Source organism: Lontra canadensis, unplaced genomic scaffold (genome assembly GCF_010015895.1).
Source record: "Lontra canadensis isolate GAN:19392208 unplaced genomic scaffold, GSC_riverotter_1.0 scaffold3, whole genome shotgun sequence".
NCBI lineage: Eukaryota > Metazoa > Chordata > Mammalia > Carnivora > Mustelidae > Lontra > Lontra canadensis.
The window spans coordinates 16,748,347-16,774,327 of record NW_022630997.1 but is presented as its reverse complement, the minus strand read 5'-3'; the positions used below and the strand labels follow the sequence as shown (position 1 = coordinate 16,774,327).

Below are 25,981 nucleotides of genomic sequence, written 5' to 3'. Positions count from 1 at the left end.
TCTGGCTGCAGAGGACGCGGGCTCAGGGAGGGAGTACATAGGGCGTAGCGCATTCTCTGGCTCCACAGGGTCTTGGGGGCGCTCAGCCACAGCCCCCGTCCCGCCCCAGCAGCCAGAGCCTCCTTGGGTAGGGAAGAGGGGGTGTCTGGGCCTTCAGCACAGGAAGATGGCTTCACACCAGCACCTGTTCTTGCTTAAAATCGGGCAAGAGGCTTCGTACAAAACTCTATCGGGGCAGTGGTGACATGAAGGACAGCAGTCCGCTCCTGTTGAGGAGAGGGCCAGGACGAGCCTGGGAGCCAGCCTGCCCCTGCCCAGGCGGCTGAAGTGGTGAGGCTCAGCCCGCTAAGGCTGGAGCCAAATACTAGATGGCCAGGTGGGATGGCCAGTCCGGCGTGGCGCTCCCTTCCCCGGAGCCATGGGTCACCAGTCCCGCTCGGCTGGTTCTCGGTAGGGTAGGCCTAAAAGCCTGAAGACATCCTTCTCTGTGGGGGTGGGTAGCACTCGGCCAGGCCCCAACTTGAGGCCGTGGGTGTCCCGGACCACAGAGGTGCTGAGGGCGTGCTCTGACAAGCTCATGCCCTTGGTCTTGGCCAGAGCCCGCATGGAGCGGTTGAAGTGGGCAGAGCCAGTGAAGTAGAGCAGGGCGCACGCAAACTCGCTGTAGGGCACAATGATGATGTCCAGCCGTCGGTGCCGCCGTTCTGGCCCGGGGAGCTGGCACACCCCCAGGTACTTCTGCTGCTGGCCGTTTTCCTCCTGGCTCACCAGGTCGTCTGTCAGGAACCCTGGCGCAACATCAGAAGGCCGCTGGGAGGGCAGGGAGCCAGGCCCGGGCTGCTCTGTCCTCCCAGGTCTCTCCTTTTTATCCCTGGGTCCTCCATTCCCAGCTCCATGAATTGCTGGGTGACCTTGCCCTCTCCAGGCCTGCCTTTTTAAACCGTGCAGTCATCCCTCCCTGTGTCCCCTGCAGTGTCTCAGGCAGGGGAGATGAACCTCGACCTGCAGGTGGTAGTGAGCACCTGTCACTGAGGGAGGGAGCAGTGGACTGTAATGGCTCCTCCCTGTAATGGCTCTGGCCACCAGGGAGAGGTGGCATTCTCACTGAGCAGCGGGCCCCCGCACCCCGCTTCCTGCCTAGAGCTTGCGACTCTGAGGTGCTCCCTCCTGGGGGCCGCCCTCCCTGCACCGCCCGCTCACCCAGAGACAGAGCTTGTACCTTGGCGCCGAAGGCTGTCGAGGAGAGGATTGAAGATGCCCTGGTGAGACCGGCCGTCCGGGTGGGTGAGCAGCACATCCACGTCACCACAGCTTGCCTTCCCCCGGCGGTAAGAACCACACGCCACACACAGCAACCCGGGGCTGAAGGCCTGAGCCGCTTCCCGGACCTGGGAAAGCGCAGGGAGGGCCTGTGGGCTTCACGCCCTGCAGACAGTTCCTCTTATAGGGCAGCGTGAGAGAATTCCCTGACCCAGGAGCCCACACGTCCAGCTGATGCCCCGAGCCGATCCCCGGATGGGGGGTACAAGCCTGAGGGAAGGCCTCAAGGAGCGATGCCAGAAGCCTACAATGGGGAATGGCACTTCCCCGCTTCGTTAGGACAGAAGAGAAGAAAATGTGCTCCCACCACCTGAAGAGTGATTTAAGAGGTGTGTACTCAGACTGTGAGGGAAGGCACTGATCTTCCCTCCTAGAGTTCTTTAAGAGCAGGGAGACACACCTTCTCTCGGCTCCTGCCCCAACCCATGTGCCCAGGTCTGTCCACTTAGGACAAAGGGCCAGGTGCCTGGAAGCCCTCTGCCAGGTCTCAGCAGCCCCAGGCATGGATCTGAAGCTAAAGGCAGAGTGTGTGAGTTGGGGCTTGAGACCTGAGCAGGTGGCGAGCAGGGTGCCCCAGGCCCAGGCCTCGGCAGAAACAGAGCCCAGAAATACAATGGTACCTACAGTAAAGGAAAAGAAAAAATGCAAAGTGGGAGGCAATTCGGAGCCAGTGCTTACACCCTTACTTGGAGCATAGAGGCTCGAGGCTTGGAGAGGGAGTCAAGACAGAGAGGGCTGTGGGCGGAAGGATCATCCCTCACTGAGGGAAATAAGCCCATTAGCCTCTAGCCCGGCAACACGGAAGCCTTTCATATGCAGACAGCCTCCACGCCTCTCCCCCAGGACACTGCGATTTCTGGGACCCTGGATACTTTGGCCAGGACACCTCAATTCTCTGAAGGCCCAGGCTCCTAATCCCCTCATTCCCTTCTTGAGCCTCCCAAGAGGATGGGAGGAGACATGGGATGAGTAATCTCATCAAAAACTCCTGAAGCTAGACCCCTTGAACGCCAGGTGGGAAGCTCCCGCTGTTCCAGTGGGCTGGGGGCTGGGGGCTGGAAGCTCACTGGGACATTCTCTGCGCCTGGACACCGTGGCTGAGTGACAGTGTCATCACTAGCACCAAGGCCTGGTGATGGGTAGACAAAAGGGCCTGTCCATCCCTCCTGTGCCAGTCTTATAGAGGCTGGAGGCCTGGAGTAGAGCTGGAGGCTGATTTCAGCTAAGGTGGGCCAGGGTCTCCATAGAGTCCCACCTTATCAAAACCTGATTCCAAAGCAGCAAACCTTGCCCAGGAACCAGCTCCTAATTCTGACCCCAACTGAACAAATGATATATCTAGCCCCAAATATACCCTAGTCTCTCTCTCTTCTTCTTTTTTTTTTTTTTTACCCTAGTCTCTTTCTAATTTAGGTTTTATATGAATTTAATCATATGAATTTAATCCCCCAACTTTAAATCAAACCCTAATGTTGGCCAAATCTTAATTAAAAGCATCCAATACCAGGAAAACCCTACCCTTAATTCAGGCCTAACCTTAACTCAACTCAACCTAAGCTTTCCTCTGACCCCAGACCGAATGGAACTGGCACTGTGCTTCTACACGAACTCTAACCCAAACTCTGAACCAGCCTCAGGTTGTGTGGGAACCTTCAGAAGGAATGCACATCTGGAGATAGAAAACTTTGTACATTTGCACAAATCTTGGAGACAAAGAGTCCATAGTTTTCATCGGGTTCTCAGAAAAGTTTGTGAATCAAAGAACATTAAGAACCTCTGCTCTGACCCAGCCTCACCTAACCCAGTTCAAACCCCAGGACCTTCACATGGTTCTGACCGTAAACCACCTCTAATCCAGCCCTCACCGTTCCAGCGCACAAGCCCATGCTTATTCTATGCTCATCCGCAGACCCGGTGTGACAGCCTTCCCCAGCACAGCCATCCACCCTCCCAGCTTCAGTCTCAGCTGGCCCTTTCCCCATGGTCCCAGCCTCTGGTGTCTCACAGCTTCTTACGCCTGGCTCCCCAGCTGAGGGATCAGGTGTCTTGGTTTCAAGCCGGGCCCTGACCTTATAGCAAGGCCCCGCTCTCCTCACTGCTCTGGGACATCTGCTTACTGTCTGCTCAATCTCTGTAGCCTCCTCCCGGGGTATGCGCTCCAGGAAGTCATCATAATGCTTCAGGCCAATGGCCTGCTGGCTAGTCAGGGAGGCCCGGTCGCGGATATCTTCTAGTGTCCGGAAACCCTGGAAAAAAACAAGCCAAATGAGGAGGCTATGAGCAGTCAGGACCAATAGAGAGGCAGGGACTGAGCACATATGCAAGGCTTCCATCACCCCCAGATTCCAAGGAAGGCCTGAGGCAGGATCAACCCCAGGAGTGGTTGGCTCTGTAATCAGTGGAGCTCAAGAAAGGTAGGGAGCATGGGAGACTCACCCCAATCCAGCTTGCCAAAACCCTAAAAGACTGGTTCATAAGTCTATTTATTAGTCTGGGGGATTCTGAGCATTGCCAGGTTGGGGAACCATTGATCTAGATACTCAGCCCTGAGCCCTGGTCTTCTCAGGAAGGCCCTTGCTGGTCTGAGACAGAGAAGCACACTTCCTATCTCTCTGCCTCCATCACAGATTAATGCCTTGAGGCTATCTGGCAACAGGGCAGTTCTAGGAGCAGGAAAGGGGTCTACATGAGCCCTCGTGCCCTTGAAAAGTGGTTTCCCTATAGTCCTGGTTCATTCCCATCAGAACACAAGGTATGAGAACTGCAGGCAGGACCTCTGAGAAAGCAAAACTGAAGGGGGTGCTGGGACATGGGGTGACCTGTTGGTACCACATCTGTGCAGTTTTGGTTCCAGCTCCCCAAATGTTGGAGAAGAGCTCCAAGACAGGCACGCTCTCACTGATATGGTCCAGCTTCCGCAGATGCCCACTCTCCAGGATTTCTACGATCTTCTCGGCCATCCGCTTTCCAATCCCGGGGATACTGAAGGCCTCCTGGGGGAGGAGGAGGCAGAGGCAGGAAAAGAAGAGTGAGAAGATGGGAGGCCTAGAGCCAGCGGTGGGTTAGCAGATGCTTTCAGCAGGTATCTGAGTAAATGCCAGCTTGGTCAGTTAGCAGCTGATGGCTGTGTAAAGTCTGGGCACAAGTGAAAACGAGAATTTTGGATGGGATGGGCTGGGTCACTTGTCTTTTGGTTCCCAGAGGAATGGAGATCAGCACAGGAAGTAGAGAAAAGGCAGCAGTGACCACACGAGTCACCACTGTCATGGCAACAGCGAGACTGGGGCGTTCACTGAGGCCTTTCTGCGGCTCAGGTCCAGCACTGCAGGGAGCACGGCATTTGGTCCTCCCAAGAGCCCTGGAGTCCCTCACTAGTCTAAGTTCCTTTTCATTGCTCAAAGGTTTAAGTAACTTGCTTAGAACCACAGAGTTAATGAAGGATGGGAACCAGAATTCAAACCCTGGTCTTTTGGCCTCCATAGTAAACTTTTTTTTTTTTTTTTAAAGATTTTATTTATTTATTTGACAGAGTGAGAGATCACAAGTAGAGAGGCAGACAGAGAGAGAGAGAGAGGGAAGCAGGCTCCCTGCTGAGCAAAGAGCCCCCATGTGGGACTCGATCCCAAGACCCTGGGATCATGACCTGAGCCGAAGGCAGCGGCTTAACCCACTGAGCCACCCAGGTGCCCCCATAGTAAACTTTTTAAAAACTCTCTACTATGGGAAAAATTTCCATAGTAGAGAGAACAGTGTAATGAATCCCCACTACCCGTCAGCATCTTCTATAATTATCAGGAGACCATCAATCTGCTCTCATCCATCTCTCCATTTTATTTCTGTTGTGCAGGTCTCAGACATCATAAAATCTTAACCATTCCACCTGATCGCCACTTGTGACTGGTGCCCAGTAAACAGAAAGCCCCCCATCTCCCCGCATCCCCTGCCCTGGCCCCCAGGTACCTGGTAGGAGGTGACAGGCTTGTGGAAGCTCTTGAGGGCATTGATGGCCTTGGCATAGCCCAGGGCCCTCCACTTGTCTCCCTGAACACTGTAGGCTTTGGCCAGCACTTCCAGCTTCTCTGTGATGTGGGGGTTGTAGTTGACCGCCTTCTGGCTCGAAGGCTGTGCACAGACCCATTTATCCAGGCCCTTAGGGGCTGGACTAGGCTCACCATCTCCCTCGAGGGAGGGGGAGCAGTGGCCACTGATAAGGGCTTCCAGATCAGCTGCGCTAACCTGGGTCTCTTCCCCGTCACTGGTTTCATCATCACAGCCAGGCTTGAGGTAAGGAAAGAGAAGAGACGACAAAATTCATGCCCCTGGCCCCCAGAAGAGCTCCTCAAAGGTGGGGCTGAGTCTCCTAGTCAGACCCAGGAATGAGGCTGGGTCTCCTGCATCAGACCTGGGTCTCCTTAACTGTGAGGCCATGTTCCGTTTGGCTTCCCCCAGTGCCCAGCCCTAGACTCCCCAGTGATAGGTGGTAGATATGGGCCTTGGCAAATGCAGGCATGATGATTGTTGGGCAGAGCCAAATGGCCTCACCATAAGAGACCCTTCCTCTGTCAGGGCTGGAGACATTCTCAAAAACCACCAGGCTGTTTCTGGACCTAGTTCCCAGGGGAAGGGAGTTCTGAGGGCTGGGAGGCTCCTGACCTGGGCTTGGGTGCTCGGGGCCTCCTCTGTCCTCCGGGGAGGAGATACAGGCCTGGTGGGAGGATGAGGAGGAGAGAGGGCTGTCCTGAGCACAGCCTCCTGGGCAGAAGGGTTTTGGTCTGTCTTGCTGAGCTGCAGTTGGTCCAGGTACCTGCTGGGATGGTGATGGCAAGTTTAACACCCAAAGGCCTGGCCCTACCTCTGCTCCCAATCCTCTACTCTGAAATCTTGGTTTTCTACTGTGTCTGATTAAGATGATGAAAGTTATTTTTAATAAATCAAGGAGAGAGCCCAAGATGCTGCCAGGAAACGCTGGAGGAAAGACAGGGGCCCGCCCACCTGTCGGGGCTGCAGATGTTGAATCCTGCCGTGTCCACGAGCCTTTTCTCCTGCAGGCACAGGCTCAGCCAGGTGGACTTCACCAGCTGAGCACCCTGGGGTAGCTGGGGCAGTCGAAGGAGGCGGAGGGCTCGCTCACAGTCCATGCCTTCATCCACCACAATGTGAGTGACCCCTGGGGCCTGGGCAGCACATATCTGGCCTCCATGCTGAGTAATCTGCTTCTCAAAGAGTTCTGCCCGGGCTCGCCCAATGCCGCTGGGCACAACATGGGCCCGCAGGGAGCTCAGCCACTCTGTGGAGGGGACATCCAGACACCGATTGTCATAACTGTCAGATATGATCCAAATGAACCCTTTACCGTCCTGTGCCCCCAAACAATCATTTCCCTTCCATCCAGACAGCCAGCCTTCCAGGGATTCTGCTGCAGGCATACAGTTAATTTCCCATGAACCATCACTTGATTTAAGGGGCAAGGATGTCAATATGTCCTGTTCCCTCATGTAACCTAGAATGGTGTAGACACTGCTAGAGCACATTGTAGGTATCCTGTATATCGCTTCATTTGATCATTTATTCTTTCAAGTATTAATAGACACCTACCTCTGTACAAGGCATAAGGCACATATGTCTTGCCATTTCAGGCCTGGCTGTGTAAAAGATCCTCCCCTCCCCTCCCTGCCACATGAGCTGTTATTTATTTGTCAGCTTGGCTGCAAAATAACGTAACTCTGGGGACCTGAGTCTCCCTCCTTTATCCCTCTTCAGGCAACCTCCTGGAGAGTAAAGGATTCTGCTGGTCATTTCCTTAGGGACCAGACAGTATTTTCTGATTGATGAAGGTTTAGGGGGGGAGTAGAAAATAACACAGCAAGTGGCCTGTCAAAGACTGGGGCCCAAGCCTAGTGCGACAAGGATACAAAACAACCTGCAGGCCACAGACTGGCATAACCTGCTCTAGTATCTGTTCCTTGACATGAACAGTATCAGAAGACTGAGGGTTCAAGTACGTGAGGGTTCTGAGAGTGGATCTGCTCACCTCCTGCTTCTTCTCCACCTTCTTGCTTGGGTTTCTTCACAAGTGCTTTTGATGATGGATTGGCATGAATTTTCCTCCGCTTGGGAAATGCCTTCAAGATGCCCCCAGGGTCCATTGAGGTATGGCCAGATCCCCGCCTAATGGTTTTAGGTTTCATCAGGGCAACTGTCATGTGGAAACCCAGAATTGAGGTTACCCAACCCTTTGGCTATGAGGGTGGTGTCTCTAATGACCAGGCTTTGGGGGCAGTAGCTCAGTTCCCCAGGGGGGAGGGGTCTCCCAAAACCCAAAAGAACTTCAGCAGTTTAGCGTAGCACTTACCAGCCTTTCAAAACCAGAGTACTGGGGGAAATAAGGGTAAGAATGGGACTAATGGAGAACTCTTGGGGGGTACAAAATGATACTCCTTAGAGGGGTTGCGCTATAAAGATGAAGTGCAGTGTCTGCCCTGCTGCATCCCACTTTGAAAGGGGCTTACCAAGGGGATGCCAGGCTAGGAAATGGAGCTACATCTTTAGAAAGGGCTTGGGCTCCCAAGAGGGTTGAAGGACTGAGAGAAATCTACATATAGACCCCACATGATCTTTCTCTACACCATCACAGACCTGCAGAGGAAACCCTGATGTTGGCGGGTGTTCGGGAGGCGGGGTAATGGTCTACACCTGCTCTGGTGGCGGGCCTCTCGTCACTGGGGTGCTTAGTCCCGCAGCTGCGGGGAGATGGGGCATGGCCGCAGCAGGTGTGGGGCGCCTTCCGAGATGGGAGGAGTCTCGGCCTCACAGCTGGGGGTGAAGACTACCGGCAGCTGTGGGGCGCCCGCTGCATCCGCAGCTGGCGCGCGCCGGGAACTCCCAGCTGGGGAACAGAGGAGGGCTGGAGTGTCCGGACCCTGACCTAAGGGCCCCTCCCGGCCGCGGCGATTCGGTCCGCTGTGGGGTCAACTTCAGGCCTAGCTGGTCACCCACGGTGGGCAGTAGTAAACCACTTACCTGGGCAGCCAATGAGAGCGCACGGAGGGCGAGGCGCGTGGGAAATGGGGGGCGGGGAGGGCAAATGCCCAGAAGACCTTCCGGGTCGGCCGGAAGTAACCGAAGGCGGAATGGTTGCCATGGAAGCGGCCGGTCGCGCGACCTGGAGGAGGGAAGATGGCGGTAACCGGCTGGTTGGAGAATCTGCGGACCGCCGAGAAGACGGCGCTGCTGCAGGACGGTAACTCGAGGCCCCCACGAGCTCCCTAGTCCTTTACCCCAGGGTCCAGCCCTCTGCGTGGTCGCCTCCACGAAGGGCCTCCGAGCCTGGGACGGTCGAGCGGGAAGTGCTGCGGCTGCCAGACTAGGCCCAGTCCTGCATTGGCAGATGAGGAAACTGAGGCCCAGAGAGATGACGTGACTGGAACACGTGTCTCTGGACACCTCCTACTTTCCTCTACACCACGTCGTCCCGCTCTGAGTTCTGTTACTAATAAATATTAACTCCGTTCGTACTCGTTATGTCATTTGCTCCCGACTGCTGTCCCAAGAGGCTGTCAGTTTTCCACCCCATTTTACAGAAGAGGAAACTGAAATTAAAGAGGGTTTTAGACCGGCCCTAGCCTCTGGTCCAGTCAGTGGGGTTGTGTTGCTGAACGCAGCCTGGCGTCATGAAGAGGTGGGAGACCTGGGCTCTAGTTACTACTCTGCCATTAAGTACAGTGGCCTCTTTACTTCCTTGGGCCTTATTTTTCTCATCTGTAAAATGAGCTGGAAGGGCTACCTCTGATATCCTTTCCAGCTGTAATGTGTTTGTAAGAGAACTTCTAAATGTTCTCCGGGGTCTGTAGGGAAAACAGCAAGGGTCCCAGCACTGTGCCTGGAAAAAGGTGGACATAGAGGTAAGGAGTCCTGATTTTGTCTCCCCCTAGGATTGGCGGATGTAGGACCCCCAGTGCTGCAGGGGTCCTTTGCTGGACTTGCTTGGCAGCCAGTTGAATTACTGTCTAAACTCCTGTAGCTTGTGGGAGACCAGCTGGAGGCACACATCCGCAGGCAGAAGCCGATCAGGGAAGCGTGGAAATTAAAATCACCTACTCATTTGCTCATTCACGCAGCATTTAGGGAGGATTTTGCTATGTGCCAGGCTCTGTACCAGAGCAGAGAGGGGGAAGAATCGATATGTAAATAAGTAAGAATGTATGTTAAGTAGAGGTTGGAATCTTCTATAAAGTGTATGAGAGCACGAAGTTGGGAGTTGTCGGCTCTTTGAAAGAAGACCTCACAGAAGAGGTGATGTTTATGGGTCCTAAAGAATTCATCTGTGTTTGCTAAGTGTAAAAGAGGGAATGACTCACGCGTAAGGAAAGGTATGGATTTGCGAAAGCATATGGCTGATTACTAGGGGAATAACAAAACATTTAGTGAGGCATAAGCGTCCCCCCAGTCATAACAACACCTCCCCACACACACACAGTGTGTGAGGTACTAGGTGCTAGGATGCAAGGGTGAATAAAAGTTCTCTTTTCTCAAGGAGCAGAGGAGAAATGGTGGAAAACGAAGAGGGATTTTGGATAAATTGGGGTATGTTTTGATCTCCTATGCCAAGCTAAAGATTTTGGACATTATCTCATAGGACTGTGGTTTCTGGTTTTATTGTAAAAAATAGATAACATAGAATTTACCATTCTAACCGTGTTCTGTGGCATGAAGTATATTCACATTGTTGGGCAACCTTCACCGCCATCCGTCTCCAGCACTTCCTCGTCTTCAGCTGAAACTCTGTACCTCTTAAACCCTGACTCCCCGGTCCCAGCCTTTGGCAACTACCATTCTATTTTCTGTCTTTATGAATTTGATGATGCCAGGAACGTAATCACATAAGTGGAGTTACACGATATTTGTCCTTTGGTGACTGGCTTGTTTCACTTACCGTCCACTTAGTTCACTTCAGTGTCCATCTATGTTGTTGCCTGTCTCAAGGCTAAATAGCATTCCAGTGTACACACGCACACACCACGTTGTGTTTAACATTCATCTGTTGCTGGACATAGGGGTTGCTTCCACTTATATAGCTATTGTAAATAATTCTGCTGTGAATATGGGGGTGCAGATATTGAAGTCCCTGCTTTCACTTCCTTTGGTCACTGGATGGTACCTCAACAAATATTTCATCGTCTAGGATTTTGCCAGGGTTTTTTGTTAGCATCACAAAACAATGTTTTTGATCTTTTTCCCCAAAACCAAATAATAATAATAAATAATAATAATGTCAAGTATATGGATACATTTTGTCAAACCTCTCCTAAAGATTTACCCTCCTGATGGGTGTGTGGGTGTGGGGAGGATGTTACCTCCCTCCCATGAGAAAGCACTGCTATTGGTAATGAGAATCCAATACTCTTCAAATTTTTTTCAGAAAGAATTTAGGCTTGTTGTGGAAATATGAAAAATAAGTAAAATCACCCATCAACTACCATCTAGAGATAATCATAATTTACATTTTTAAAAAGATGTTATTGATTAGAGAGAGCACAAGCAGGGGGTAGAGCAGAGGGAGAGGCAGAAGCAGGCACCCCTGGGGTGAGGGGCTCAATCCCAGGTCCCTGGGATCATGACCTGAGACAAAGGCAGACACTTAACTGACTGAACCACCCAGGTGCCCCCCATTTTCTTTAAGATTTTTATTTTATTTAGTGTTTTAGAGAATGAGAGAGAGAGAAAGAATGGGGGGGAGGGGCAGAGGGAGAGAATCTTTGGCAGACTCCCCGCAGAGCCCAACACAGTGCTCGATCCCATGCCCCCAAGATCATGACCTGAGCTGGAAACAAGAATTGGTTGCTCAACCGACTGAGCCTCCCAGGCACCCCTATAATTTATGTTTTCATGCTAAACTTCCATATTTCTTCCATGCATGTACACATACATGTATTTTCTTACCAAAGTATGCTAATATACTTAAAATTGTTTATTAGCCACATATATACACATACATATATACCTGTAGAGTAAATATGTTAGAATAAAGTACAGATATGGGGCACCTGGGTGGCTCAGTGGGTTAAGCCTCTGCCTTCAGCTCAGGTCATGATCTCAGGGTCCTGGGATCAAGTCCCGCATAGGGCTCTCTGCTGAGCAGGGAGCTTGCTTCCCCCTCTCTCTCTCTGCCTGCCTCTCTGCCTACTTGTGATCTCTCTCTGTGTCAAATGAATAAAATCTTAAAAAAAAAAAAAAAGAATAAAGTACAGATAATTATTATATAATCTTTGGGTAAAGGAGGGCATTTTGAGCACAACTCCTGGGTAGTAGCCACAAAGGAAAAAATAGTTGACTATATAGAAATTATGCAGTTGTTTAGGAAAACCCACTTTAAACAAAGTTAAAAGGCAATTGAAATAATATTTGCAACATACATGACACATGGTTAATATCATAAAGATCAGTCAGATTAGTAAGAAAAAGATAAATGCCCAAATAAAATATGCTAAGGTCTAAACATAGTAATTCACTAGAAACATAATCAATAAACCTTTGGAACAGCGTTCAGCCTTACAGATACTTAAAGCTATGCACATTATCCTACTTTGGTTATTAGAGCATGGATTTTGGCCTCAGATGAGCTGAAATCTCGGTCTGTCATTTTTTTTTTTCGGTCTGTCATTTCATAGCTTTATGAGCTTGGGTAAGTTACATGAGCTTTAAGTCTCGATTTTCCTCATCTGTGAAATACAGGTAATGGGCGCACATAGGATTATTTTGAGAATTAAATGCAATAAAATATGTGAAATGGCTGGCCAGTAGTAAGTACCGCATCCTGCCTGGACTCCAGAGGGACTCCAGGGGAGAAGAGGGTCAGGCCAGCCACCTCTAGCTACTCACGGGCAACACCTTTAACCCCATTCCTACCAGGAAAACCCCGTCCGCCTCTGTTAGCCAGCCAAATGATTTAAGGGGGTATAACCTAGGGGCACACTGAGAAGCCCTGCGAAGTTGGGGATGAGTTTCCCCAGAATACAAACTGGGAATGACTCAAGAGAATTGTGTCCAGGGGAATGAATTAAATGGAAAAAAGGCTTGGTAGATCAGATAAAGTTGCAAATCTTAGGTAGCGACTCCTTTAACTGCTCAAGGTCCTTGGAGCCCTTACTCATCAAGTTTAGTTTGGGTACCTGTCCCTGTTACTAGGCTCACTGAGGAACCTACCTATGTCAACTCACCCATTGGTAAAAATAGGGGAAATTACATAGTCGCTTTAAAAAAATGCTTATGATTATAATATACAGATGGAAGAGTTGGGCTAGGAGACTCCCCTGGGTTCTTGCATTGTTTTAGTGAAAGTTGAATCAGTGTTCTTTCTTTCAATTAATACTTAGCTGAGCTCCTAACGTGTGCCAGTCACTATGCTTGGTGTTAGGGAAACCATAGGCAAGCAGGATAAAACCCCTCCTATCTAATAGTGACAGGCAGTAATCAAARAATTGCACAAATGTAAATTGTAACTGAGGTAAACATGAAGAAAACGTAAAAGGACTAACATTATGTGGCTGTGTGCTAGGAGTGGCGGAGAGATATGCAGAAGGCACAGCAATGGTATGGCTAGAAGGAGTGCTTGGTCAGGAAACCCAGTTCAGTATCCCGAGTGCATAGGCTTGGTTTTAGGAACTGGGGAGACAAATATGGCACTGTTCCTGGAGAGAGGATGCTCTTTAACAAAAGTACCATACCATGTGACACGTGCCCCACTATGGATATGAATAAAGCACCAGGGAGGCCCAAATAATAAGGAAGTGATGACTTTTGCCAGCGTGGCTAAAGACTTTCCAGTGGAGTGACATTTGAGCTAGATTTTGAAGGGCAAGGAGTTCAACAGATGAGAAGTATGGAGCTTTGTTGGTAGAGGGAACAGCAGAGTGAAGACGTGTTCAGAGAAAGCTGCAGAAAGGAAAGGCGTCCCAGGACATGTCTTAAACTAGCGGTGGGCAATGGTTGGCAAAGAGTTCATGGGCAGCTCTGGGAGGGTTTCTCATGCCCAAGCCCAAGGCTGTTGGTGTTTCCCAGGTAGATCCCTTGATGTGCAAGGCACAAGGTAAGAAGAGGCATGGGGGTAAGGCACTCTCTGCTTTGTGCGTAGGGAGAAGGAAGGTGCACTATTTGTTCCCAGATGGAAAGGAAATGGCCGAAGAATATGACGAGAAGACGGGCGAGCTACTTGGTAAGTAACAGGGGCTTCCACTGGGCCCGCAGGAACGCTGGGGGTGACCCAAAGCACAGGTAAGCAATTCTAGTCTGAGGCTTGAGGGAGAAACTGAGCACCAAAGTTGAAGCCAGGGGAGACTGAGGCCCTCAAGGCAAGATTATCCCTGAGAATAATGTGAGGTCAGGGCTGGACACCAGGTGGAGTGTCTGCTTGACCAGTAAACGCCACCTGACCCCCAGACCCATGGGAATGTGAGGAAGTCTTCCGTAGGAAAAGTGTTGGGGAAGAACTGTATAGAGAAGGCAGAATTGGAAGTGAGCCTCTACTCCGGGCTGAGCGAGTGGAGGGAAGGGCAGGCTTTCACGGCGCTTCCTGGCTTGCTCGCTTGTTTTCTGAAGCCACAGCAGCAGCAGGCGGCAGCTGTAGCAGGTACTGACCTGGCCTCAGAGGGCGCACTGTTAAATCTGACTCTTACCTTGGAAAGTGTCTGAATCAAAGGGGGTCTGGAGTGGAAATGGGGATTTTGCAACATTTTTGTTTTCATGCCTGCAGCTCTTTTCCTCTAAGACTATACTCATGAGTAGGGGCTCCAGCCCAGATTTCTGGGAATTATTTGATTTGTCCATCCTCTGTGCCCAGGTATGCACATCAGCATTAACTGACTTCCCAGAGCTAGGTGGCTGATGCTTTGACCCAGGGCCTGAGGCTGTCAGCAGTGGGAGTTGGTCTCTTTATTAAGTTCCACCTGAAATGCTAAATCCAATGATGGAATCATGGGTTGGGTTATTTTCTTGTCATTATTCTTGACTTTAATTTCTTCCTGGGCCTGATCGACAGGTAGTATTGGCAAGGGAATTTCTTTTTCCCTTTTTCTGACAGCTCATAAATGTCTAGAACCGACAACACGGATTACACTGGTTTGCATTTTCTTAGTCTGCAGTCTTAAAATGCGTGTCCTGCGCATGTTCAGTCACAGAGCGAAGTGTTGATCCCTCCTTATTATGAGCTGCTTGGGCTCCAGTCCCAATTGGTTTAGTCTGGTGCTATTAAAAATCTTGATGTGTTTAGCATATGACACTGATTTGGTGGAAACCAATACAGTAGTAATATCCTCACAATGCATTGTAATTTATAGCGCTCCCAGGGGGTGACAGGCTTGGAATGCCTAACAGGGCAAGCTTATGAAAGCAGAGGTCACGTGGGCTGACCACCGCCATTGCCAGGCCCGAGACTGGCTGCAGTTCCTCCCCACAGCCCCCAGCACCACCTCTCTCCTCCACTCAGAGCAAACAACCCGCCTATAGCTGCTGTGGCCATAAAAACAAACAAATAACCCCCGGCCTCTTCTTAGTTGTGCTTGAACATGAAATTAAAATGAGAAACAAGTTCTGGTACCTTCCTCTGTAGCATTCCACATTAACCTGTCACTTCTCTTGGCAGGTGGGGAATAGACAAGAGTCTTCAACTCCTTTTTTTTTTCTTAAAAGCAGAAATGCAGATTGATAGGCGAACACTGGCTAAAGTTTATCTAATAGTAATACCATAACTTTTATTAGGCGCCATGCTAAGTGCTTCATTATGAGTTATCTCATCGAACCATCCTCATTACAGCCTGATGAGGTATGTACTGTTGTCTCCTTTTACAGTCAGGAAAAAACGGAAGCTCTAAGAGGTTCAGCACCTTGCTCAGAATTCCATAGCTGGTTAGTTTCTGAGTTAGGATTTAAGTCTGAGTCTGCCTGGTTAAGAGCCCGTGCTTTAATGCACAACAACATACTATTGGTTGTTGAGAATATTTAATCCTGTTTTCTTATTAAATTTTGTTACCCCCAGAATGACTGAAGAAGGGGCTGGTGGGAGCAGGACAGAGCTGGGCAGACAGGAACACCCCACTTAAACCACTGGACCCTTTGAACAGCTTGTCCTTACCCAGCTCCAACCACTTCACCCTACCCCCACCAGCTGCCCTTCCAAAATTATTAATTTTTAAGTATAAACAATCTCAGGGCCTGAACTAACTCGAGCTTGAGCACTCTATAAAGTAAAATACGGACACAGTTATTGTGGCCATAAATGGGAATTGTTTCCATTTTCCCAGCTAACTATACAAATGTGATAATTGGTTAAACTGGTTTTCTGTTCGAAAAACCCAGAACGTAATTTGCCGCTGGTGCATCTGTGTCAGAGGGAGTTCTTCCAGTTGGTGTTAATAAGCATAGTGGTGTCATATTTTTTTCAACCGTCTCAGGGCTATTCATTCCCACCCCACACAATGAGTGCTGTATGTAGTCATAGAGGGAAACCTGAAGGGCCCCAGAACAAGGATCGGAACATCAAACCAGCCCCAGAAGAACACAGCCTGTCCAGGGGGGCAGAGGCTGAAGGGCAGGCCATCCCCCCCCCCCCCCCCCCGCGATTACATTTGGATTACCGGCTTAATCTGCTTTGGTATTTGACCGCCAGCCTCGCCACCCCGGCTGCATTTGGAGGACATTGAGCACTTTCATCCCCAAGCACTTCGCCGGCTTTATAAATGACCCACTCGATTCCCTTCAGCCTCCTCGGGGACGGGACGTGGCAGCTGTTTAATAGCCACAGAGCAATGTTGCAGTGTTTTAGGGCAGAAAAGAAGAGCCCTGCCTCCAGTTTGAGCGGCAGGGAGTGTTTAGGGAAGGGGAATGTAATTATCCGCATTGGAAGCAGGCCAAGGCTTGGAGCTTTGGGGAAAGAGGCCTCTAGGACCTCCACTTTCCAGCCCACCTGAAAGATGGGGCTTCCTTTCACCAGTCTAGGACAGCAGCCTGCTTCCTGCTGATTTAGGAAAAAGCCCCCAGGCACTGCCTCCTTCATATATTCCCCATCGGGCCCTTTAGGGTCATGGAGAGTCTCCTTTGCAAGGACTGACCCTGGCTCAGGGGGAAGATACGACAGCATCCCAGAGAGCGACCCTCCACACACCAGTTTGAGTTTAACATATAATCAAATCAGAGTGACAGCAGGTGGAAACAGTCCTCTGTTGCCGCAGGAACTGTCCTTGAGTTCAGGAACAAAGACAGGACAAGAAGGACAAGACAAAGTGTGTATTTGCACATGTGCATTCATGCCCATATACGTGGGAAAAATAACAAGGACTTCACCAAAACCGTTTATTGGATCTTATAATGGAATGAGTAGGGAGACTTTCTTCTACATTCTAGCAAAGAATTTAATCCCAAGGTGTTAAAAAAAAAAAAAAAGAAAGAAAGAAAGAAAAAAGAAAGTGGTGAAAGAGCCAAAAGGCTGGCCTCCAGTTAAGTGAGGTATTACACGAATAGATTTGGATATACTCCCGGTCACAGTCCATTCACTTAAGAGAGTAGAAGTATTTGTGGAAAAAAAAAAAAAAAAGTTGCCTATAAAGCATATTTCCAAGTTTTACTCTTCCTTATTAATTTTCATTATAAACTTGGAAATGTGTTTCTAGGGAGAATTTTTGGCCCTAAGACGTAATAAAATCACACTGCAGAATGCAGCAGACCTTATAAAAGCACATATTCAAGGGAAAATTCTAATTTTACAGCACACTTTTGTGTTCAGCTTGCATGCCTTACTCGGAGCAGGGAGGGCGTTTGGGTTTGGCACAGCGGCTCCGAAGGTCTCGAAGAAACCCATCCTGAGACTCTGACTCCGGGTCTCACCCACCCCAGCCCGGAGAGGAGAGTGGGCTGGAGCAGCTGTGACACAACACTGGGCGCTTTCTGACCTATTAGCTCCTTAGCACAGTGTCAGGAGGGCTGCTGGTGTTTGGCGGTAGTTAGGCTGCCCCCCGCCCCCCCCCCCACACCAGCGCTGCAGGATGAGAGAGGAGCCCAGGGGTTCCAGCTCTGGGTGGGGGGAGCTCCCCTGCTGTGATGGCTGCACCTTGAAGACATGAATGACTTGGGGTTCCCAGAATCCTGGCAGGGGTCCTCAGGTAATGTCCAGGGAACTAGTTGTTTCCACTTACAATTTCCATACAGAATGGACCTTACTTGGGGGAGAAAAAAAAAAAATCTTATGTAAACATGTGGGTTGTAAACCGAGGTAAAATGGAGACAATTGTGTGCATTATAAAAGGATGACCCTGTTCTGCAAGAAAAATTCCCATGGTTTATAAATAACGCATTCGAAATCCGGTGTGTGCCTAACGTTCGTTTAAATACAGTTTTGGGGCTGTTGTGTTAAGCCAGGTATACCTGAAATGAGCGAATTTCTGTATTTGGACTTTCTAAATCATGAGACCAATCTGCCTGTCAGGTTTCATTTTCTTATTTTTCCCGTGGCACATTTCTAGAGGGAGACAAATGCATCTCAGTTCGTACTTGTTGAGATCCAAATGTTCCCCGTTACCAGGAGCTCCCCTGTTCCTAACCAGCACATTTCTCCCTTGCTTGGAATCACGCCTGGAAGATTCTTAACTCCACTTGGCTCCCTTCAGAGCTTTGGTCAATCCCTTTTGTTTGGGCACCCGTGGTACGGGCTTTCCAGATTACCCAGTATTGAAATGCTCTGCTGGGCTTTGAGCTTTTGGCAGCTCTGAGGTCTTGCTCACTTGGACAGAGGTGGAGTAAAGGCCCACCATGGCCACTTCTCTCCCCTTCCAGTCATCTAATGTGGCGTCAGTGATTCAGCAGGAAGAGCAGAGTCCCTTCCTTTCCGGTAATCCCATTGCTTCCTTCTCTCCTCAGTGAGAAAGTGGCGTGTGAAAAGTGCCTTGGGAGCCTTGGGCCAGTGGCAGATGGAGGTGGGAGAGCCAGCACTCCTGGGAGCAGGGGGCCTGGGGCCTGAATTCATCAAGGAAAACAATGCCAATGTATGTCTCTCCGTTAGGTCAGGGAGGTGGGAGTGGGCTGCTGGCCCTGGAGGGCAGACACCATGTCTTAGTCACCCCCTTGTCTCCCGTGTGCCCACCTGTGTGCCACACTCTGTGTGGACACAGAGCTCTGGAAGGGTTTGCTTGAATGAATACCCAAAGGGTTTGGGCTTGGTCATCCTGGAACGAGGGCTCCAGGCCCGGAATGTCCCAGCAGTAGCAGCGTCCGGGGAGCTGTGGGAAGAGATGAGGGTCTCCTCCTGTTGTGTGCCCCAGGCAGAGCTTTGTAGAGCAGGGGGCCGTCCCTTGTTCGCTCTCACCAAGAACAGTCCCTAAGTTGGTTTTGCCTTCTGCAGCCCATCTTTATGCGCAAGGACACCAAGATGAGTTTCCAGTGGCGGATTCGAAACCTCCCCTACCCTAAGGACGTCTACAGTGTCTGTGTGGACCAAACGGAGCGCTGCATCATCGTCCGAACAACCAACAAAAAGTAAGTGGCATGACAGGCACCTGCTGACCTGTGGGTGAACACGATGGGTGGGACTTGCCCTGGGGTGGGGGGGTGCTCAGACTGCTCCCCACCCCAGAGGCCAGAGAAGCTTCCTTCTCCAGCTCTGAGGGAGGGCGGAGGGCTGCACTAAAGCCCTAGAGAGTGCTGAAAGCTGGAGGGCTTCTTTTCCTGAGGCCCAGCTTGAATAATGTAATCAGCTCCCTTTGGTGGGGAAATCAGACGAGGAACGTCTGGTCCAGTAACTGGTGCATATTGGGGTTCACCAGGCATTTGTTGAATAATGAGGGGATGAGGAATCACCTGGCCGTTAACTTGTGATCTTAGGTGGTTCTGCTGTAAGATTATTATTACCTTGACCCCTGGCTGGATCCAGTCCATGATGAACTTGCCTGGTGACATTACTGTCGGGGCTGTCAGGGAGCCATGGCCTAGAGAGCACACCCAGCTGAGCAGTCGGAGGACTGTGAAGTACTTGTCTGGGGCAGCCAGCCTTACGCTGCTCTCCACTGAGGGGCGGTAGGCCGGGGCTGCGGCCTCCTGCAAGTCTCTTGTGTTCTGTTTCCGAAGGGGTACCTAACTTCCCTCGATTTCTCTCCTAGTGTTCTGCTGGGGGCAGGCAAGGGGTGGGGGAGGCAAAATGTAGGGTCGAGGGGACAGAGGTGGCCAAGGAGGAGATCTGATCCAGGCAGGGCTGTTTCTGGGCTGACCATCTGGGAAATGCGTTGATCCTATGTAGATTTCCAGAGCTGTGACTGATCACAGGAGAAGAACCCTGTTAGTGAGCTGGCCTTGACCTGGGCCTGGGGGATTGAAGCGTAGGACCACCTCCCATGACATACAGATGAGGTATTAAAATGGAAGGTTTTCTGAGTGACTGGTCCACACACTAAAGCCACCCAGCGTGCCTCGTGGGTGCTGAACTTGGGCTACAGGTGGTGCCATCCATCTGCTTGTTTACCTGAGGGTCAGGAGGACCCAGCTCCTGTCCGGCTCCCTTCCCGGCTTCCATGGGTCTGTGAGGCCCCCAAGAAAGTGGCACAGCTCCCAGGCTCCCCTGGCACATCCTTGGGTTCTGCCCTCTCTTTATGACCCCCGTCCCCTCTCTCTCTGGCAGGGTTCAGGGGATGGGGAAGGGGTGGAGATGAATGAATTAATTTCAAGATTATTGCTCTTCACACAGCCAGCAGCCCCCGCAGTGGGCCTTGTCTGTAAATACGAAGTCATAATAATAAGGGCTTGCGTTTATAAAGCACTTTGAAGCCCTCAGATAAAAGGCAGTTTATTCCCGTTATTGTTCTCATCATTAATGGGAGTCAGGGCCTAAAGTGGAATTTAGCAATTTCAGACAACAGAGAAATTGCCTTTAGGAAAACAAACTCTGTGCTTCAGCAAGCATTCCCCTGTGTAAGAGGCCCTGGGTCCAAACTGGGAACAAAAGTGCTTCTGATAGCACTTGAATCTGCAGCCTAGCAGTTTGTGGAGCTGGCTGCTGCCTCCCTTTTGTCCCCCAGAGGTCACTGTCGAATACAGATACGAGGCAGAAATGTGATTACTGGGGAGTGAGAGGAGAGAGTCTAGCTAGCTCACCAAAAATTTCATCTGCGAGCAGATCCTCGGGGTCCCATCTGCTGCACGTACCCGGCTGTAGGCGGCGCTGTTGGCCAGGAGCAACATGGCGGGACGCCCACTCCTGCGCTCAAGGCAGGGGGAGACATTTTTGAACTGATGGGCGAGGCCAGGTCGGGTGGAAGCCTCTGGAAGGGGCAGGGCGGGGGCTGGATCCCCACAGAGAGGAGGGGTGTACGTGCGCGCCGCTTTGGAGCCCGCACAGAGCCTCTGGTCCTGTGGCCCAGCCTTCCTCAGGTCCCTCTGCCCAGTGGTAGGAGAGAAAGGCCGCTAAACCTTGAACCAGCTCTTTCTTGAGCGGACTCGCATTTTCATCTCCTACCAGGGGCAGTAATGCGTCTTACACCTTTACTGCCACTAAGTCAATGACTCAGTGGTTACTCTTCTGAGCAGGATTCTCCCGTTTTTTCAGGATCTGTTAAAACTCTTTTCTGATCATCACACCATGCAGTGCTGGGCGGGGTGCGTATTTTCATTCTCGTGTCGTATCTTAACAATTCTATAAATGTGTCTGTCAGGTCAACGTGTTGAGCTGACTTGCGAGGGGAAAGTTAGCGACAGTCTAGCTGCCCCAGCATCTATAGGCCCCACACGGTGGCATCTCTGATTTGCCTTCTTCTGTTGCCTGCTGGTTCTGTGCCTGCCTGAGTTCTAATGTTCTGGAACGTGGTTACCAGTAAAAACCAACGTTCCTTTGTCCACACCTGCCTCATCCCTGAAGGACTGGGTTGGCCACTTCCCAATTCCCAAAGGATTGATTCCAGTGTATCATGTCCTTGGCCTCCGGTACTAGTGAGGGGATGAATCAGGGAAGAAAGAAAGTACTTTTCCAGAATCCCAGTGTAGTTCTTGCCTGCTCTTGGTAAGAGTGTCCGTGCAGAAAGAAGATTCTTAGCCTCAGCCTAGAGCTGGCAGCTGTTAAGTAGAATGGACCAGGGCACTGGATTGGGAAAAGGTTGGCTTAAATCTGTCCTCTGCCCCATACAAACTGTAGTATTTGGGGCGAGGTTTCCTCATGTATCAGAGGAAACACTCAGACCTACCTCACAGAGTGTTTGGGCAACTTGATGAAATCCTATGTACACAAACTTCTGGCCCAGAGGCCGGCCTGAAGCATGTCTTCAGCAATTCTTTGGAAATTGGAACTTGGCTGATTTGACATTGGTGACATTAGCACTGTGGGAGGTGTCAATAGGCATCACTAGACAAAAAGGATTCCGTGGTCAAATAAATTTAGGAAACTGGATTAAAAACAAAAGGTTTCTCTTTGGTAGGACATATGGCGGCTGCTTTTCTAAGGGCGGGACCGGCTAGAGGCTTTTCAGGACCAGTCTGGCTGAGCCTATGCCCGGCCGGTATGGCTCTAACGGGCCTGCTTCTGCTTTCAGCCTCTCCAAGACTCTCTCAAGAGGTCTGGCCTCTTGTCCCTTCTCAAGTCACTACAAAGGAGAATAGGTTGGGAAACGACTGGAAATTGGGAAGGGGATACAGCAGAAAGAGGGTTGGGGGGTACTATGAGTCATTTCCCAAAATGCCCAAGTGAAGGAGCCATTCTTTCCACACAGTTTAGGGGAAGGTACAGAGTTGGCCTGTTCTGGTCCCTTTGACAAGTGACTTCAAGTTCATCCCGTTTGTCTAGTTTGGAGACGAAAGTTCATTCAGCTCCTTTATTGGAGGAAGGAATCCGGAGGAAGAAACTTGGGCCCAGAAGTGGAGGGGCCTGCTGGGCTTACAGGCCAGGACTGGGAGTTGTCCTGACAGCCTTCGCTTTGCCGTGTCTTTTGAACACTTCTGACATTCCGAAAGGAAAGCCACTGTGTTGCAGTGCCCAGAGGACCCGCAGGCTGGCTGAATCCTAAGGGAGAGTCCCTCCCATGTCTGCCCCAACCTAGACCAGGGCTCTGTCACTTCGAGGAGAGGGTGTGGAGAGACGGGGGCTCAGGAGGTTTGGGGGATTAGTACTTATAATAGGGGCTTCTCCATGGATGGTTTTGTGACTCTAGCAAGATACCGGTCGGTTCCTCAGTTTTCTGTGAAAGAGGATAGTAAGAGCAGCCAATGAGGGGGTTGTTTTGAGGACTCGGTGTGTGTAGAGCAGTGCCTGGCCCAGGAAGCATAACAAACGTCAGCTGTCATTGTGTGGCTGAGACTGAGAGCAGTAATAGGCGGTGGGAACAGGGGGTGTCACAGGTCCGCCAAAAGCCCAGGAGCCGCTGCACTCTAAGGGTCTAGCTTTCAGCAGAAACACAAGATCTCCTCAGGCAGAGACAGGGCCTTCTTTCTTCTTCATCTGTAAATCCCCAGCTCATAGCTCAAGGCCTAGGGCACAGTTGATAGCTAAAGACATGTTTGCTGTCTCCCTAGGGCTGCTCGAGGCCGAGCGGTCTGTGTTTTCCAGAAGCACAGTGGGTCCCTCTCTAGGCCAGGTACTGATGAGTAAGTCAAGTGTGGTTCCTCTCAAGACGAGCCCCAAGGCCAGGGGATGGGGGACCTGCAGGGGGTGGGCTGCACCCTGAGTAGAGGAAGCAGATGTCCCATACGCCCTTGAACATTGCCCAGCAGGAGCATCTGAGGAAAGTTGTGTAACCTCAACCAGTAAACTAAATCCATTAGAATAGACTCAAGACAAAGCAGAACGTCCACACGCACTCTGCCTCCAGCCCCTCGCCTTGTGGTGACAGGTGTGCGAGTGGGACTGGGTGGACACAAGCCATGCACAGCAAGTTCCTTCTGAGGCCAAGCCCCAGGGTTTCTTTTTTCAGTCCCATTGTCCCAGCATGGGGAATATACTTTGCTGGTGCCCCTCTGAGGGTACACAGGCACGTCCCTGTCCCACCCTGGTGCACAAGCCAGGTAGGCAGAAAGGATGTCCCTCGGTAAGGCTCTGCTCGGTAAGGCCTTCCACGGGCCCTGCTGGTTCGGCTGGGCTGCGCGTGCCTGGGCTGCTTCTCTCCCAGTTCTGCTTCTTGTGTATATTTGCAAGGAAGATGTTAACACTTCCTAACAAGCCTTTGTGTTCATCTAATCTCTGCTGTTTAACCTTTGACTCCCCCCTATTATCAGTGTCTGCCACCTTTGCTGGCCAGCCCAAGGGCCCCAGGAAGAGCCCTCAGCCCGGGCTAGGAGGAGGATGAGGCAGCATTCCACCCGCTTTTGCAGGCAGATGGATCGTCTTTCCCTGGGGCAGAGCTTTGGGAAATAAAGCAAGTTTGTGGTGCCATTAGGATCCCCCAGCCCCCACTCCTTTTGAACTGTCAGCCTTTAAGTAAACATTCTTCCCCTGCTGCGGGTCCCAGCACCTTGGCGGGAGCGGAGAACCTGGGAGGAGAGGGGCCCTGAGAGCCTCCTCTAAACTCCCAGGGATTTGGGCAGGAGAGCAGGGCAGAAGTGCTGCATTGATGTCAACTCTCTGAGTCCCTGGGGCCCTGGGGCTTTTGAAGTGGACCCGCAGTAGCTGTCACCACCAGGACCAGGCCCCTCTGAAGTATTCAAAGCCCTGTCCTCTCCGGGCCCTCACTTAAGTTGCTGCGTACCTGCCCGCGGTGTTTCCCTTCCCAGCCCTCAAGCCCACAATGGCCGCAGGGATGCCAGGCCTGAGGGGCAGGTCTGCTGGCCAGTGGGGGCCCAGGCTCCACTTCCACCAGGGAAGATGCCACACAGGTCTGCTGCTAGAGAGGAGGCGCTTTCGGTGACAGGCACCTGACTCGGGAGCAAGGAGCTATGTCCTGGCTTCCTGGACAGCTGGCCGGGAAGCTGGCAAGACCCGTTACCTCCCTCTTTGGTAAAGGTCAAATTTCCTGTAAAATGAAGTCCAGTCGTATGCGTCATGGGCTAGGTGTTGCTCTCTGGGTTTTTTGGGTTTGTTTTTACTAAAAAGGATCGTTAATCTCTGGATTGGCCCTTGCAGATGACAGGGACTGTGTATGAAAATGGGGGCTGGGGGCAGGGAGTCTCGGGGCCAGCAAAGTAGTCCAGAGATCCCGCTTGAGATGAGGCACACGGTTTGTCCTCCTAGATTTCTCCTTGTGGATGTGCTTCCCTCTCTGGCCTACAAGTGGAGTCAGGCCCACAGGGCCTTCTAGAAAGACCACAAAAGAGGGAGAAAGTAGCCGGGGACTTCAGAGAAAGTTGCATGTAAATGGAGCTGTTGGTTCCCAGCTCTGGGGAACAGTCCTAGATAGACTTCTTCTGTCCCTTGTTAGCATACATGTTCTCACGTTCTTGGGGTGCAGCAGAGGCCTGGCCTGCCCGAACTGTACATTACAGAGGCTGCTTCTGTGTGCCTTTGAGTGTCTGAGCCTAAAGCATGAGTCACTCTAATCCTTGGTCTAATCAAGGAACCGTGAGGGGTCCTGCCCTTGGCCAAAACGTCTTTCATTCATATGGTTGTTCGCAATGGTTTCCCTTCTTCCTCTTTGGCTCTGTGGAAAGTGCGGAAGAACTGTGTAGAAAGTCGGTACCAGAGGGCCTGCTGCCCAGTTGTTGGGGATCCCCTTGAGGGATGTTTCGGTGACCTCTTGGTGTTCCCACAGGTACTACAAGAAGTTCTCCATTCCTGACCTAGACCGGTACCAGCTACCTCTGGATGAGTCCGCGCTGAGTTTTGCTCATGCCAACTGCACCCTGATCATCTCTGTAAGATGAACCCAGACTTCTTGGCCACTGCATCAGGGAGAGGCTCCTCCTTTCCCTGCCCATTTCCCATCCCATGGGAGTCCCCAGTTCCAGCCCCTACCCATGGCGTGTGGTTGCTAGACAAGAGTCATCCCTCCGTCAGCAGGGGGAGAGCAGGGTGGGGGCCTCAGCTGATCTCAGAAGTCACAGCTGGAAGAGGACAGAGGATGACGTGGAGGGGTGGAGATCGCAGAACTGGGACTCTGGTGGAAGCCTCCTCCCCAGCCATGTGATCTTGAGCAAATCATTCAACCCTGTAGGCATCAATTTCCTCATTTTCAAATAATGGGATCAGAGGAGGCCACAAGTGTGTAAGTAGGGAGGGGATATGTGATTGAATGACACACTCTTCCTGGTTCCGTCCACAGTACCGGAAGCCAAAGGAGGTCCTGGAGGCTGAGTCAGAGCTTCAGAAGGAGCTGAAGAAAGTGAAGACGGCCCACAGCAGTGACGGGGACTGTAAGACCCAGTAGCGGAGCATCCTTGAGCCTGCGCCCGGGGCGGTGTGGTGACCGGACCTCAGGCAGCGCGGGAGGCTCTTCGGACTTTGTGGCCCAAGCCACAGAGGATGAACAGGGGTACACCCTCTCTTCTAAGAGCTCTCCAGGCTCTGTGAGAACTGGGCCTTGGGGTGCTCCTAGCCCCCATATCATGGTCTGATCTCCCAAGTAAAGTCGTTCTGAGTCACTGCGGGGCGACTGCCCTCTTGGCCAGCTCTCCACGCGCCTGTTGCCAGGGAGGGTGATGGTGACGATACTCCCTTCTGTCCTCAGGGAACTTCAGTGTCAAGCCTTTCACAGAGAGGGAAGCATGGGGAATGGAT

General features: G+C 51.3%; 2 protein-coding genes across 5 annotated transcripts; one reads left to right on the top strand and one right to left on the bottom strand.

Moving 5' to 3' along the window:
* Positions 1–318: 318 nt before the first annotated feature.
* POLL (DNA polymerase lambda) lies at positions 319–8,382 on the bottom strand. 4 transcript variants are annotated; one of them, XM_032881939.1, is made up of 9 exons: positions 8,341–8,382; positions 7,352–7,488; positions 6,313–6,607; positions 5,974–6,124; positions 5,281–5,598; positions 4,140–4,313; positions 3,438–3,566; positions 1,220–1,388; positions 319–788 (listed from the first exon to the last, which is right to left on the bottom strand). In XM_032881939.1, the coding sequence occupies exons 2-9, from the start codon at positions 7,464–7,466 to the stop codon at positions 424–426; spliced, it is 1,716 nt and encodes a 571-aa protein (XP_032737830.1). In that variant the 5' UTR covers positions 7,467–7,488; positions 8,341–8,382; the 3' UTR covers positions 319–423. The 4 variants fall into 4 exon arrangements, with proteins under 4 accessions (XP_032737830.1, XP_032737820.1, XP_032737801.1 ...); XM_032881929.1 differs by having other exon boundaries at positions 7,352–7,516; positions 8,341–8,372; XM_032881910.1 differs by lacking the exon at positions 8,341–8,382 and having other exon boundaries at positions 5,974–6,127; positions 7,352–8,334.
* Positions 8,383–8,444: 62 nt separating this feature from the next.
* DPCD (deleted in primary ciliary dyskinesia homolog (mouse)) lies at positions 8,445–25,687 on the top strand. Its single transcript, XM_032881951.1, has 6 exons — positions 8,445–8,560; positions 13,451–13,531; positions 18,223–18,347; positions 18,704–18,837; positions 25,017–25,119; positions 25,527–25,687. The coding sequence occupies exons 1-6, from the start codon at positions 8,497–8,499 to the stop codon at positions 25,629–25,631; spliced, it is 612 nt and encodes a 203-aa protein (XP_032737842.1). The 5' UTR covers positions 8,445–8,496; the 3' UTR covers positions 25,632–25,687.
* Positions 25,688–25,981: the final 294 nt, after the last annotated feature.

Bases quoted from the DNA above. Each gene is read 5' to 3' on its own strand.
- DPCD (XM_032881951.1), top strand. From the start codon at position 8,497: ATGGCGGTAACCGGCTGGTTGGAGAATCTGCGGACCGCCGAGAAGACG. The intron at 13,532-18,222 runs GTAAGTAACAGG...TTCTCTCCTCAG, and splicing joins GAAGACGGGCGAGCTACTTG to TGAGAAAGTGGCGTGTGAAA. The intron at 25,120-25,526 runs GTAAGATGAACC...TTCCGTCCACAG, and splicing joins ACTGCACCCTGATCATCTCT to TACCGGAAGCCAAAGGAGGT.
- POLL (XM_032881910.1), bottom strand. From the start codon at position 7,523: ATGACAGTTGCCCTGATGAAACCTAAAACCATTAGGCGGGGATCTGGC. The intron at 4,314-5,280 runs GTACCTGGGGGC...CTCCTCCCCCAG, and splicing joins AGCCTGTCACCTCCTACCAG to GAGGCCTTCAGTATCCCCGG. The intron at 3,567-4,139 runs GTCACCCCATGT...GTTTTTTTCCAG, and splicing joins CACAGATGTGGTACCAACAG to GGTTTCCGGACACTAGAAGA.